This window comes from Chiloscyllium plagiosum, chromosome 11, assembly GCF_004010195.1.
Source record: "Chiloscyllium plagiosum isolate BGI_BamShark_2017 chromosome 11, ASM401019v2, whole genome shotgun sequence".
Lineage (NCBI taxonomy): Eukaryota > Metazoa > Chordata > Chondrichthyes > Orectolobiformes > Hemiscylliidae > Chiloscyllium > Chiloscyllium plagiosum.
The window spans coordinates 63,779,159-63,794,306 of record NC_057720.1 but is presented as its reverse complement, the minus strand read 5'-3'; the positions used below and the strand labels follow the sequence as shown (position 1 = coordinate 63,794,306).

At 40.6% G+C, this 15,148-nt stretch overlaps 1 protein-coding gene across 1 annotated transcript in view; it reads left to right on the top strand.

Annotated features, from left to right (window-relative positions):
* Nucleotides 1–15,148, top strand: part of hmcn1 (hemicentin 1) — a 599,829-nt gene that overhangs the window by 145,020 nt on the left and 439,661 nt on the right. Inside the window, exon 5 of the mRNA XM_043699541.1 lies at nucleotides 14,321–14,492. Within this exon, the coding sequence (XP_043555476.1) occupies nucleotides 14,321–14,492 (172 nt within the window). The remainder of the gene's footprint in view (nucleotides 1–14,320; nucleotides 14,493–15,148) is intronic.

Sequence of the window (15,148 nt, the reverse complement as noted above, 5' to 3'; positions counted from 1 at the left end):
CTGGCAGGCAGGTTTGCTACTGCAACACAGCTGCGTTTAAACTAAATAGCAGGGGGGAGGGGACAAAATAGAAGTTTAAGAAGGAAATTGAAGGGAAAGTTAGAACAAGGGAAGTCAAGAAAGACAACGGTATCAATGAAGCAGAAAACTCAAAAAGGGATCATACTGTGAGGTTGAGTGAAATAAGGGTTGATAGGAAGGGTGAGGGCAGTAACAAATTAAAAATACTGTATATGAATGCATGAAGTATTAGAAATAAGATGGATGAGTTTGAGGCTCTTTTGGAAATTGGCAGCTACGATATTGTGGGGATAACTGAGATGTGGCTTCAAGTGGACAGGGCCTGGGAAATGAATATTCAAGGCTATATGTGCTATCGTAAGGACAGACTGACGGGCACAGGGGGTGAGGTGGCCCTGTTGGTAAAGGATGATATTCAGTCCCTTGCGTGGGAGACCTAGAATCAGAGGATGTAGAGTCAGTATGGATAGAGCTGAGAAATTCTAAGGGTGGAAAGACCCTCTTGGCAGTTATCTATAGGCCCCCAAACAGTAGTGTGGATGTGGTGTGTAAGTTGAATAAGGAGCTGAAATTAGCCTGTCGCAAAGATGTTACTACAGTTGTTATGGGGGATTTTAACATGCAGGTAGACTGGGAGAATCAGGATGGTATTGGACCTCAAGAAAGAGACTTTGTGGAGTGCCTCCGAGATGGATTCTTAGAACAGCTGGTGCTGGAGTTTACCAGGGAGAAGGCAATTCTGGATCTGGTATTGTGCAATGAACCAGAATTGATCAGGGACCTCGAAGTGAAGGAGCCATTAGGAGGTAGTGACCATAATACAATAAGCTTCAATCTGCAATTTGAAAGGGAGAGGGTACAATTGGTAGTGACAATATTTCAGTTGAATAAAGGGAACTGTGGAGCTATGAGGGAGGAGCTGGCCAAAGATCAGTGGTGCAATACCTTAGCAGGAATGACAGTGGAGGAACAATGGCAGATATTTCTGTGTATAAAGCAGAAGATGCAGGATCAGTTCATTCCAAAAAGGAAGAAAGATCCTAGGAGAAGGCATGGGAGGCTGTGGCTGATGAGGCAAGTTAAGAAACATATAATGTCAAAAGAGAAAAAGTATAACATAGCAAAGATAAGTGGGAAAACGGAGGACTGGGAAGCTTTTAAAGAACAACAGAGGATTACTAAGAAGGAAATACGCAGAGAAAAAATGAGGTACAAAGGTAAACAGGCCAAAAATATAAAGGAGGATAGTAAAAGCGTTTTTAGGTATGTGAAAGGCAAAAAAATGGTTAAGACTAAAATTGGGCCCTTGAAGACAGAAACGGGAATATATTACGGGGAACAAAGAAATGAGAGAAGAGTTGAATTGGTACTTAAGATCTGTGTTCACTGGGGAAGACACAAGCAATCTCCCAGAGGTAACAGTGGCTGAAGGACCTGAACTGAAGGGAATTTATATTTGCCAGGAATTGGTGTTGGAGAGATTGTTAGGTCTGAAGACTGATAAGTCCCTGGGGCTTGATGGTCTACATCCCAGGGTACTAAAGGAGGTGGCTCTAGAAATTGTGGATGCGTTGGTGATTATTTTCCAGAGTTCGATAGATTCAGGATCAGTTCCTACAGATTGGAGGGTGGCTAATGCTGTACCACTTTTTAAGAAAGGAGCGAGAGAGAAAGCAGGAAATTATAGACCAGTTAGTCTGACCTCAGTGGTGGGAAAGATGCTGGAGTCAATTATAAAGGATGAAATTACGACACATCTGGATAGCAGTAACAGGATAGGTCAGAGTCGGCATGGATTTATGAAGGGGAAATCATGCTTGACTAATCTTCTGGAATTTTTTGAGGATGTAACTCTGAAGATGGACGAGGGAGATCCAGTAGATGTAGTGTACCTGGACTTTCAGAAAGCTTCTGATAAAGTACCACATAGGAAGTTAGTGAGCAAAATTAGGGTGCATGGTATTGGGGGAAAAGTACTGACTTGGATTGAAAATTGGTTGGCTGACAGGAAACAAAGAGTAGTGACAAACAGCTCCCTTTCGGAATGGCAGGCGGTGACCAGTGGGGTACCACAGGGATCAGTGCTGGGACCGCAGATTTTTACAATATATATTAATGATATAGAAGATGATATTAATAGTAACATTAGCAAATTTGCTGATGATACAAAACTGGGTGGCAGGGTGAAATGTGAGGAGGATGTTAGGAGATTACAGGGTGACCTGGACAGGTTAGGTGAGTGGACAGATGCATGGCAGATGTAGTTTAATGTGGATAAATGTATGGTTATCCACTTTGGTGGCAAGAACAGGAAGGCAGATTACTACCTAAATGGAGTCAAGTTAGGTAAAGGGACAGACAAAGTGATCTGGGTGTTCTTGTACACCAGTCAATGAAGGCAATCATGCAGGTACAGCAGGTGGTGAAGAAGGCTAATAGCATGCTGGCCTTCATAACAAGAGGGATTGAGTATAGAAGCAAAGAAGTTTTCTGCAGCTGTACAGAGCCCTGGTGAGACTGTACCTGGAATATTGTGTGCAGTTCTGGTTTCCAAATTTGAGGAAAGACACTCTGGCTATTGAGGGAGTGCAGCATAGGTTCACGAGGTCAATTCCTGGAATGGCGGGACTATCTTATGTTGAAAGATTGGAGCAACTGGGCATGTATACCCTTGAGTTTAAAAGACTGAGAGGGGATCTGATTGAGACGTATAAGATTATTAAAGGATTGGACACACTGGAGGCAGGAAACATGTTTCCGCTGAGGACACAGCTTAAAAATAAGGGGTAGGCCATTTAGGACAGCGATGAGGAGAAACATCTTCACCCAGAGAGTGGTGGGTGTGTTGAATGCTCTGCCCCAGAAGGCAGTGGAGGCCCAGTCTCTGGATTCGTTTAAGAAAGAGTTGGATAGAGCTCTCCAGGATAGTGGAATCAAGGGTTATGGAAATAAAGCAGGAAGAGGATACTGATTGAGGATGATCAGCCATGATCATAATGAATGGTGGTGCAGGCTCGAAGGCAGAATGGCCTACTCCTGCACCTATTGTCTATTGACATCTACCTTTTCTAGACCTGTTAGAATTTCTAGGTGACTGTGAGGTTCCTCCTCATTCCCCTGAACTCAAGCAAATATAATCCTAACTGATTCAACTTTCTCCATATGTCTGTTCTGCCATCACAGGAGCCAACTTGGTAAACCTTTGATGTACTGCCTGTATCGCAAGAACATCCTTCCTCAGATTAGAAGACCAAAACTGCACCCAGTATTCAAGTTGTGGTCTCACCAAGGCCTATATAATTGCAGCAAAACATGCCTGCTTCCTGTACTTCAATCCTCTTTCAATGAAGGCTGAATACCATTTGCCTGCTGCACACAAACACTTACCTTCAGTGATTGGTGTATGAGAACACTTGGTTTTGTTGCACACTGCTGCCCCAATTTAGATCAGTTCGATAATTCGTAATTTTATTTTTGCTCCTGAAGTGAAAACCTCCATTTATCTACGTTATACTTCATCTGCCATGCATTTGCCCACTCACCCAGCTTGTCCAATGATTTCCAGCAATGATCCCTAGCAGTAGTCCACTCATCACTTCTGCCATTTGGAAAAAGACCTTGTTTCCTGCCTGCCATCCAACTTTTAAAATCCATCTCAATATACTAGCCCCAGTGCCATTTGTTTTAATTTTACATGGTAATCTCTTATGTGGGACTTCACCATAAACCTTTTGAAAATCTATATAAACAACATCCACTGGCTCCCCTCTGACTCTACTGGTTACACCCTCATGAATTCTAGCAGATTTGTCAAGCATGATTTCCCTTTTGTAAATCCATGCTGACACTATCTGATCCTGCCATTGTTTTCCAAGTGTTCTGCTATCAAATCTTTTATATTAGATTCTAACATTTTCCCTACTATTGATGTCTGAATGACTGGTCTATGATTTCCAGTTCTCTCTTTACTTACCTTTTTATATGGAGGCATTACATTAGCAACTCTCTAATCTGTAGTAACTGTTCCAGAGACTGTAGAATCTTGGAAGATGACGACCAACACGTTTATTATTTCGAGGACCACTTCCTTAAGTACTCTAAGATGTAGACTATCACGCCTTAGGAATTTATTTGCCTTCAATCCCATCAATTTTCCCAACAGCTTTTTGTTACTAATGCTAATTTCCTTCTGTTCCTTCCTCTCACTTAAACCCTGTTTTCCTCAAGATTTCTGGTATGTTATTTCAGCCTTGCTTTGTGAACACAGATGCAAAGTATATATTTAGTTGATCAGCTTACTCTTCTTCCATGTTTATTCTCTATTATAACTTCACCTGTTTCTGACTGTATGGGATCTTTTGGAATTCACTTATCTGTAAAAATGGTTTATTTTCCTCAAGCTTACCCTTGGACTCATTTTGTTTGTTTATCAATGAACCCTTTGTCCTCCTTTGCTGAATTTCTAAACTGTTCCCACTTGTCAGGTCTCTTGTTTTTTTCTTGCAATTTGTAGTTGCTTGCATCTAACACTGTCTCTAATTTCCATCATAAGCCATGGTTTGGCCACCTTTCCTGTTTTGCTTTTGCACCAGGTAGAATAAGCGATTATTGTAGTTCACCCATGTGTTCTTTGAATGTTTGTCATTGCCTTTCCATTGTCACCCCTTTAAGAAATGTCCCCCAATCTATCATATCCAACTCGTACCTCATGCCACTGTAATTTCCTCTATTTAGACTCAGGACCCTAATCTCAATTGAGTCCAGTCTGAGGAATACAACAGTAATTCTCTACTAACCAAACAATAAGGTAACAACTACATCAGCTATTCCAACTCTTGTAACAGCACCAAGCTAAGCAAGTTTACGAGTGGTTTATCATACAAGATATCACAAATAGAACATGGATGATTCTTGGAGTAGACCTATTTATTCTTAGAGAAATGGATGATTTTTGTCACCATCAACTGCTATTCTGACTATTTAGAAGTTAGACCAGCAGACATTAGCAACTACCAGTGGGATGATATCATGCCTGAAAGTGCTCTTCAGTTATTATGCTTGGTATATGATGAGCTCTTTCTCAGTTGTAAGTGCCTTTTGTATGCAGTCTGTGACAGGTATGTTATACATCACTTGAAACATGCTGCATGACAGATGGGAATGTCTTCAATCTAAAAACATATATGCAAAACCATTTCTAACAAACATTGCTGTACAATGTGAAGTGGAAGTGAATATGTGATCATCAGATTTAAAAAAAAACATTATTTCAAATCAGAGAGTCATACAAAGAGACCTTAAGCCCACCATGTCTGTGCTGACCAACAAACACCAAACTACACTAATACCGTTTATTTGCATTTGGTCCACAGTCTACTGTGCCCTGACATTTTAAGTGCCCATCCAGATGCTTCTTAAATGTTGAAAGAATACCTGCCTCCACTATCCTCTCAGGCAATGTGTTTGATTTTTCTGTCATCTGGATGAAAAAACATTCCTCAGATCCCCTCTAAACCATTTACTCCTGACCTTAAACTTGTGCCCTCTGGTCTTAGACATAACTGCCATGAGGAAAAGATTCTCATGATCTATCCTATCTATGCTTCTTAGAATTTTGTATATATTAATCAGACCCCCCCCACCTCAACTTGCTCTGCTACAGGGAAGACAAACCCAGCTTATCCGGTCCCCTGTCATGACTGAGATTTTCCATCTTAGATAACATCTTAGTGAATCTTCTCTCCAGTGCAATCGTGTCTTTCTGATAGTGTAGCAACCAGAACTGAACACAGAACATAGAACAGTGCAGTACAGGCCCTTTGGCCCACGATATTGTGCCGACCTATGGAACCAATCTGAAGCCCATCTAACCTACACTATTCCATTTCATCCATATGTCTCTCCAATGACCCTTTCAATGCCCTTAAAGTTGGTGAGTTGCAGGCAGGGCCTTTCACGTCCCTTTTACTTTTTGAGTAAAGGAACTACCTATATCGATCAACCCTCAATTTAAAGCTATATCCCCTCATGCTAGCCATCACCATTCGAAGAGAAAAGCTCTCACTGTCCACCCTATCTAACCTTCCGTTTATCTTAAATGTCTCAATTAAGTCAGCCCTCAACTTGCTCCCTAACAAAAATAGTCTCAAGTCCCTCAGCCTTACCTCATAAGACCTTCTCTCCATACCAGGCAACATGCTAGTAAATCTCCTCTGAACTCTTTCCAAAATTTCCACATCCTTCCTATAATGCCGTGACCAGAACTGTATGCAATACTCCAAATGTGGCCGCTCCAGCTGCAACATGACTTCGTGGTTCCAAACCCAATCACGCTTCCAATAAAAGCTAACACATCATATGCCTTCTTACCAACCCTATCAACCTGGGTGGTAACTATTAGGGATCTATGTACATGGACACTGAGATCTCTCTGTTCATCTACACAGCCAAGAATCTTACCATTAGCCCAGTACTCTTTATTCCTGTTGCTCCTTCCAAAGTGAATGAACTCACATTTTTCTGTATTAAACTCCATTTGCTACCTCTCAGCCCAGCTCTGCAGCTTATCTATGTCCATCTGTAACCTGCAACATCCTTTGGCACGATCCACAACTCCATCGGCCTTTGTGTCATTCATAAATTTACCAACCCATCCTTCTACACCCTCATCTAGGTCATTTATAGAAATAACAAACAGCAGTGGATACAAAACAATGCTTGCGGTATCCCACTAGTAACTGAACTCCAGGGTGAACATTTCCCATCTGTCTTCTTTCAGCTAGCAAATTTCTGATCGAAACTGCTAAATCACTCTCAATTTCATGCCTCTGTATTTTGTGCAATTGCCTACCATGGAGAGCCTTATCAAATGTCTTATTGAAATCAATATACATGACTTCAACTGCTTTAACCTCATTCACCTGTTTGGTCACCTTCTCAAATAACTCAATAAGGTTTGTGAGGCATGACCTACTCTTCACAAAACCGTGTTGATTGTCCCTAATCAGCTTATTCCTCTCTAGATGATTATAAGTCCTATCTGTTATAAAATTTTCTAGCACTTTACCCACATCTGAAGTAAAAGTCACTCGTCTATAATTACCAAGGTTGTCTCTACTCCCCTTTTTGAACAAGGGAGCAACTTTTGCTATCCTCCAGTCTTCTGGCACTATTCCTATAGACAATGGCAACATAAAGATCAAAGCCAAAAGCTCTGTAATCTTCTCCCTGGCTTCACAGAGAATCCTATGATAAATCCCATCTGGCCCAGGGGACGTATCTATTTTCACACTTTTTCCAGAATTGCGAACATTTTCTCCTTGTGAACCTCGATCCCATCTTGTCTAGTAGCCTGTATTGCAGTATTTTCCTTGAAAAATTATCGTTTTCCAGTGTGAATACTGAGGAAAAATATTCATTTAGTGCTTCCCCTATCTCTTTTGATTCCACGCACAACTTCCTACTACTATCCTTGATTGGCCCTAATCTTTCTCTCATCATTCTTTTATTCCTGATATACCTATAGAAAGCCGTAGGGTTTTCCTTGATCCTACCGGCCAGTGACTTCTCATGTCCCCTCCTGGTACTTCTTATCTCACTCTTTAGATTTTTCCTGGCTTACTTGTAACTCTCAAGTACCGGAGGAGTTACAGGTTTGTTACAATATTCTAGCTGTGACCTAAACAATGCTTTATAAAGCTGTAACAGGAAAGGCAAGGACTGATTAGGGATAGGAGAAGGTGAGGTCTGCAGATGCTGGAGATCAGAGCTGAAAATGTGTTGCTAGTAAAGTGCAGCAGGTCAGGCAGCATCCAAGGAACAGGAGAATCGACGTTTCGGGCATAAGCTGAAACGTCGATTCCTGAAGAAGGGCTTATGCCCGAAACGTCGATTCTCCTGTTCCTTGGATGCTGCCTGACCTGCTGCGCTTTTCCAGCAACTGATTAGGGATAGTCAACATGGCTTGTTGCGTGGGAAATCATGTCTCACAAATTTGATTGAGTTTTTTGAAGAAGTAACAAAGAGGATTGATGAGGGCAGAGCCGTGGACAAGGCACTCCATGGGAGGCTGGTTATCAAGGTTAAATTTCATGGAATACAGAATGAACTAGCCATTTGGGTACAGAACTGGCTTGAAGGTAGAAGACAGAGGGTCGTGGAGGAGGGTTCTTTTTCAGACTGGAGGCCTGTGACCAGCGGAGTGCCACAAGGATTGGTGCTGGGTCCTCTACTTTTTGTCATTTACACAAATGATTTCGATGTGAGCATAAGAGGTACAGTTAGTAAGTTTGCAGATGTCTCCAAAATTGGAGGTGTAGTGACAACAAAGAAGGTTACCTCAGATTACAACAGGATCTTGATCAGATGGACTAATGGGCTGAGAAGTGGCAGATGGAGTTTAATTCAGATAAATGCAAAGTGCTGCATTTTAGGAAAGCACATCTTAGCAGGACTTAATGGTAAAGTTCTAGGGAGTGTTGCTGAACAAAAAGATCTTGGAGTGAAGTTTCATAGCTCCTTGAAAGTGGAGTCACAGGTAGATAGGATAGTGAAGAAGGCATTTGGTATGCTTTCCTTTATTGGTCAGAATATTGAGTTAAGGAGTTGAGAGGTCATGTTGTGGCCGTACAGGACATTGGTTAGGCCATTTTTGGAATATTGCGTGCAGTTCTGGTCTCCTTCCTACCGGAAAGAAGTTGTGAAACTTGAAAGGGTTCAGAAAAGATTTACAAGGATGTTGCCAGGATTGGAGGATTTGAGCTATAGGGAGAGGCTGAATAGTCTGGGGCTGTTTTCCCTGGAGAATCAGAGGCTGAGGGGTGACCTTACAGAAGTTTATAAAATCATGAGGGACGTGGATAAGATAAATAGATAAAGTCTTTTCCTTGGGGTGGGGGAGTCCAGAAGTGGAGGGCATAGGTTTAGGGTGAGAGGGGAAAGATATAAAAGAGACCTAAGGGGCAACATTTTCATGCAGATGGTGGTACGTGTATGGAATGAGCTGCGAGAGGAAGTGGTGGAGGCTAGAACAATTGCAACATTTAAAAGGCATCTGGATGGGTATATGAAAATGAAGGGTTTGGAGGAATATGAGCCAGGTGCTGACAGGTGGGACTAGATCGGGTTGGGGTATCTGATCAGCATGGACCGAAGGGTCTGTTTCTGTGCTGTACATCTCTATGACTATAACTTCCCTGCTCTTGTACTTTATGACCCAGCTAATGAAGGCAAGCATCCTGGCTGCTGGTTTCACCAGCCAACTTACATGTACTGAAATCTTCAGTGATCTATGGACTTGTGCATCAAGGTCCTTTTGTTCTTCAGTACTCCCTCTTTTACATCTTCCCTCATCATGCCTGAAATCTCTATAGCCTGGAATGTTAAGCTGCTAGTCTTACTCTTCCTTCAACCATATTTCAGTGATTGCAACAATACCTGATATCTACCTGCTAATCAGTGCTCTCAGTTCATCCACCTTAACAGTCAAGCTACTTGCATTAAAGTCGATACATTGTAGTTTTCTGGTTCTCCCATATGTCTTATGCCCGTGTCTTCTCTGTCTGCTGGACTGACCTAGCATTTCTTCTATATCTGATTGAATCTTTCTCCCGGCTTTACATCTACTCTGTGCCCCACTCCCCCTGCCAAATTAGTTTAAAACATCGCCAACAGCATGAGTAAACCATCCACCAAGGATTTTGGACCCATTCCAGTTCAGGTGCAGCCCATCTGGCTTGTACATATTCTGTCCACTCTGGAAACTGTCCCAGTGATCGTGGACATTCCATCGTGAGTCCACCCACAGCTCCATCTGCACCATGCAGCCACAGAATTCCAGCTTTCTGTGTAGGTGGTCAACATGGACACTAGAAGTGCCTCTGATTTCCCAGATATTGCAGGAGGAGCATTCCCCAGGGCCAAGTTATCCCTCACACCTACACTCTTGTGCACTTTCATTCTAACAAACTACTTGTGGGTGGCACGGTGGCCCAGTGGTTAGCACTGCTGCCTCACAGCGCCAGAGACGCAGGTTCAATTCGCGCCTCAGGCGACTGACTGTGTGGAGTTTGCACGTTCTCCCCGTGTCTGCGTGGGTTTCCTCCGGGTGCTCCGGTTTCCTCCCACAGTCCAAAGATGTGCGGGTCAGGTGAATTGGCCATGCTAAATTGCCCGTAGTGTTAGGTAAGGGGTAAATGTAGGGGTATGGGTGGGTTGCGCTTCGGCGGGTCGGTGTGGACTTGTTGGGCCGAAGGGCCTGTTTCCACACTTTAATGTAATCTAAAAAAAAATCACATAAATAAAGACTGTCCATTACTCTCTCTGTCCCTAACATTGGTTCCTCAGCATCCAAATGCCTCATTGCTTTCCTGTGACATCACCCTGATTTTTCTCCCTGTTCAGAATGAAGTTTTTTATTTTTTATCACTCACCACTCACTACAAGTTCCTCCCCGGCAGGCTCTGCTCCGAGACTCTGATTCCCAGTGAACGTCTCCACACTATGAAGTAATGACTTAACTAGACTCATCTAGATGAAAGAATTATCCCTGAACAGGAAACAAATTGTCAGCCTTGGAATCTTAAGATAAGCTAAGGATAAGAGAAAGCCATTCAGCTTGTCAAGGTTTGCTCCTCACTACACTGAGTTTCCCTTTACAGCAGTTTGATGCACTATACTTGGTGGAGTACCTGCTTGTAGAACTGCTGGATTTCTTCAACGACCAGTTATGAAAAACTCTAATAAACAGATCAATTACTAAAGTCAACAGTTGCTGATTCATTACTATTAGTTATGTATGTTACTGATGTCTCTTGTGCCTATATGATGTCTCTTGTGTTTAAATATGTTTTGCCCAAGTGCTGTACACTTTCTTACATTCCCTGGAGAGAATCAATTCTGACAGATAAACGATTTGGGAATAAATTTGTAAAAAAAAAGGTGAAAGGTGGTCATTCAGATCAGTTTATGTTGCCCTTACTGTCATGTACAAAATTGAGCTAATCTTCCCGTTGGATTATTTTTTTTTAAGTCAAAGGTCACAGCCAGTCCTTAGCGTTAATGTGTGTTCTGGTTTGTGTAAGGTTTATCTCCACAAAGTCAGTCCTGGGCTCATATATCATGCCAGCGAAGTTGAGTCGTATGGGAGTAATATGTTGTGAAAGCAGAACTATTTCATCTTGTCTGAGGCTTAATGAGAGGAATTGAGAAAATGCAACCACATTTATTTGGTAATTCAAGAGTTTGAGTAGTGGTTTTGCAGTTAATGAAGGTTACATGATGATGGATGACTTATGCTCATTTAGTGAGTGATGCTAGGTTACTGATGGGGATTTTAAATTCATAACAGAGGGTGAAGAGATATTAAGTTTCATATTCTAATCAGGATAAGTTGAAATGTTATAGAACATTGTTTAATGGACTGTTCAAAATTCTCATTTGGGGGTCGCATGCCATTCTTAACAAATCATTCTTACTACAGTGAGCTATTTTGTAAAGGAAGGCTTGTTCAATGTTGTTCAGTATAATTCGTAGCAGATGTAGTTCAAGCTTGATTTGAAGTATATTCATGGAATAACAGACATAAGTCAGACTACACCTGAAAGTGTTAAAAGTACGTGTCTGAGCTGAAATCAGTTTAGAATTTGCAAAAAGGAAATAAGTGTATTGATTTGTTAGCTGAAATTCCTTGTTGTGATCTTAACAGTTATGTAAGGATTACACCAACATGTATATTTCTATGCTTTATGTTAGAATTTTGGATTCAGTGAACGAACTGTCAATAAGCAAATGGGAGGCAAGCATACTGTTATTCAGTGCTATCCACTGGTAATGTGGCTTGGAGTGTGCAGGCTAATCCTGGCCATGCTTTCCTTGGCTCCTGATCAAACTGTCAACTTTAATTTTACAAAAAAAATCAAAAATTCCCACTAACCTCTGTTTTTGTTTTACATTTAATCCCATCTTTTCTTTTGTCTACCAATTCCAATAACATATCAGAATGATTGGTTTCTCTCTAACCAAACCCAATTACTTCTATAATAACATGTACAAATCCAGTGCCTGTCTCTCTTGTTAGTGAAACCCCCACTGACTAATTCAGGTTGGATTTAAAAATTCTAATTCAGTTTAATTCTTTAATTCATTTATGGGATGTACGCATCTCTGGCTCGGCCAGCATTCATTGCTTATTCCTAAATGCCCAGAGTCAACCACAGTGTTGTGGGCCTGGAGTGGCATGTAGGCCAGACCAGGTGAAGATGGCAGATTTCCTTCTCTGAAGGACATTAGTGAGCCAGATGGGGTTTTTCTGACAATCGACAGCTGGTTTGATGGCCAATTTTTATTGATTTCAAATTCCAGCATCTACCATGGTGTGATTCGAGCCCTTGTTCCCAGAATATTAGCTGAGTTTCTGGATAAATAATTTAGTGATAATACAACTAGGTATTGCCACCCCTTCACCCAAAAAAATCATCACACCAAAAACACTTTTCACAGATTAGAAAAGTCACAGCCGAATTGGTTGTATGTTATCTCTTGCAGTCACTGCATCTCAAGATTTAGTTTTTAATCAATTGAAATTCCACCATCTGCTGTGGCGGGATTTGAACCCAAGACCCCAGAACATTACCAGAGTCTCTGGATTAACAGTCCAGCAATAATAGCACTAGGCCAGTGCCTCCCCCAGTAGCATTAAAGTGGGAATGAATCTCATGAGGCAAAACAGATTAAATTTTTTTCCATTATAGTCAAACTTTGAATGAGATATAATTATCAACAGTCTTCAAGATGTCAACATTATGCGTGTCATTGACAAATAAGACTTTACATAACTTCTGTCCAATGTTGTGCTTATAGTACAGTTGCGTATTATGACCTTCCATGAATGAGCCACAGCTTTACCAAGTACTATATTTATTCTAATGTCACCAGTTTTCTGATGTCATTAAACTAAGGTTATATTTCTATGTAGTTGATGATCATGTTAAGTGCAAAGCTGTTCTGGAATTCAAAGGTTGTCCAAGTTTTAGAGATTATGCATTTTAATGATTGTGGCAAAAGCTAAGAAAATAATATTTGGATCACAGAACAAATGTTGTCTGAGTCCTTGAAATTCATTCAACCAGGTCACATTAGAAGTCATTAGAAATGAAAGCAGAAGTTTCATATCAGTTATGAGTAAGACAAGATAAAGTGTTAAATCTCAACATAAGTCCTGACAACTTCAAAATTTAAATGTCTATATAGGGTTGTGCAAATAAGCTGCTAAAATGGCAGTTATGAAATTGAATGAATCTCTAGAAACAATGAAGGCACTAGTTTCTGGGCAGAGCTGTATAACAAGTCACTTATACTTCTGTTCTACATTTGGTTAAAATGACTTAAAGTACTTTTTCTTCATATCTTTTGATTAATTGGTTAACAATGAACATTTTCACTGTCATTGAATTTTTATTTGCAAAATTTCATCTCTTTAAGAACAAGCTAGTACGGTAAATGAGTGATTTCACAGAATTGCTTGCGGAATATTGTATATTGCTTAAATTATTTGTTGTATTAATAGTGTAAAAGTACTTATACAGATTTATTTGTGATCTGTCTGTTTTATAACTTGTGAAGTACTTTTTAAGACTACACATTTTTGTAGAGCAAACCACTGCAGATAATTTGTACCCAAGGTTTCCTGGAGGGCAATGTTATAATGATGAGAAAATCTGTCTTAGACTCGTTTAGAGATTCCTATTGATAAAAGGTCCATTGCTGCTCTTCATATTTATCCATCTGAGAGGATGGGGATTATCCTAAAAACTGCAACTGTGATAGCACAGCACTCCCTTAGTGCTGCACCTGGCTGTCAGCCAAGATTTGATGCTTAAGTTTCTGCAATGGAGTTTGAGCTTATTGTCTTGTGATCCAGAAAGGAAAATCACAGATAATACTGCCGAGTGTTGCAATCTACTGAGCTGTGCACAGAGACTAACGATTGTGAATCCCTTTGATGAAATAGTCATCCTTAATATTTTGAAAATAGTCTTTGTATGTGCAGGAAGAAATGATCAATTTTGTTTAACATATACTGGTTCATTATCATGCAAATGACTTGACTAATGATGTCAATTATATCTATTTTTATTTTTATTGCTTTTCCTCTTTGTAGCATTTAATTGATTGACATAAACAGAGGGGCCAGTAAAGAATCTAATGTTGGAAAACATTGTTTTATTTCTTTCCCAGTAAATTTCATGTTGTCACTTCCTGTTGGAATGTCAATCTCACCATCTCATCCTTTCATTTGCAGGTCTTGAAATGGGTAAAAGAGGCAGTCCAGGCGTCCAAAGTCCACCTGCTTTCAACAGACCATGGTGCACAAGCTATAAACATCTGGAAAATCCCCTTTGATCCGAGTCTAAAAGAGGTCACAGTGTCTCTGAGTGGTCCTGCCCCTTCTATTGAAATTCGTGATCCTACAGGTATAGTTTTCAAGCATTATTGGTAATAATATGTAGTTACTGGTAAATCCTGGCAATTACTGGTAGTACTCCTCTTGTTAATGTTACAAGATCGTGGCATTCTTTTGTGAACATCATTGCACATCAGAAAGACTGCATAAATGCATTTGGGAAATGGACTAAAAAGCAGACCGTTGTCTGTTTGTTTTGCTCTTTTATTTTTCTATTTTACTTGAAAAGATAACTGTATTTAAACACATTGCAAGTCCATACAGTTATGAGTTTGATTGTCATTCACCACGTTCAATAAAACTCCTAATTTATAAATCCATTAGTTGATTTTTCATTTAGGTCTCACCTGCGATTGAGAGTTATAAGGTAGCCAGGAAGGACCTGAAGAGAGAGCTAAGAGCAGCAAGGAGGGGACATGAAAGGTCCTTAGTTGGTAGGATTAGGGAAAACCCTAAGGCTTTCTATAGGTATGTCAGGAATAAAAGAATGACTAGGGTAGGAATAGGTCCAGTCAAGGATAGTAGTGGGAAGTTGCGTGTGGAGGCTGAAGAGATTGGGGAGACACTGAATGAATACTTTTCGTCAGTATTCAATCAGGAACAGGACATTGTTGTCAATGTGAGTACTGAGTCACAAATAAGTAGAATGGATGGCTTTGAGGTACG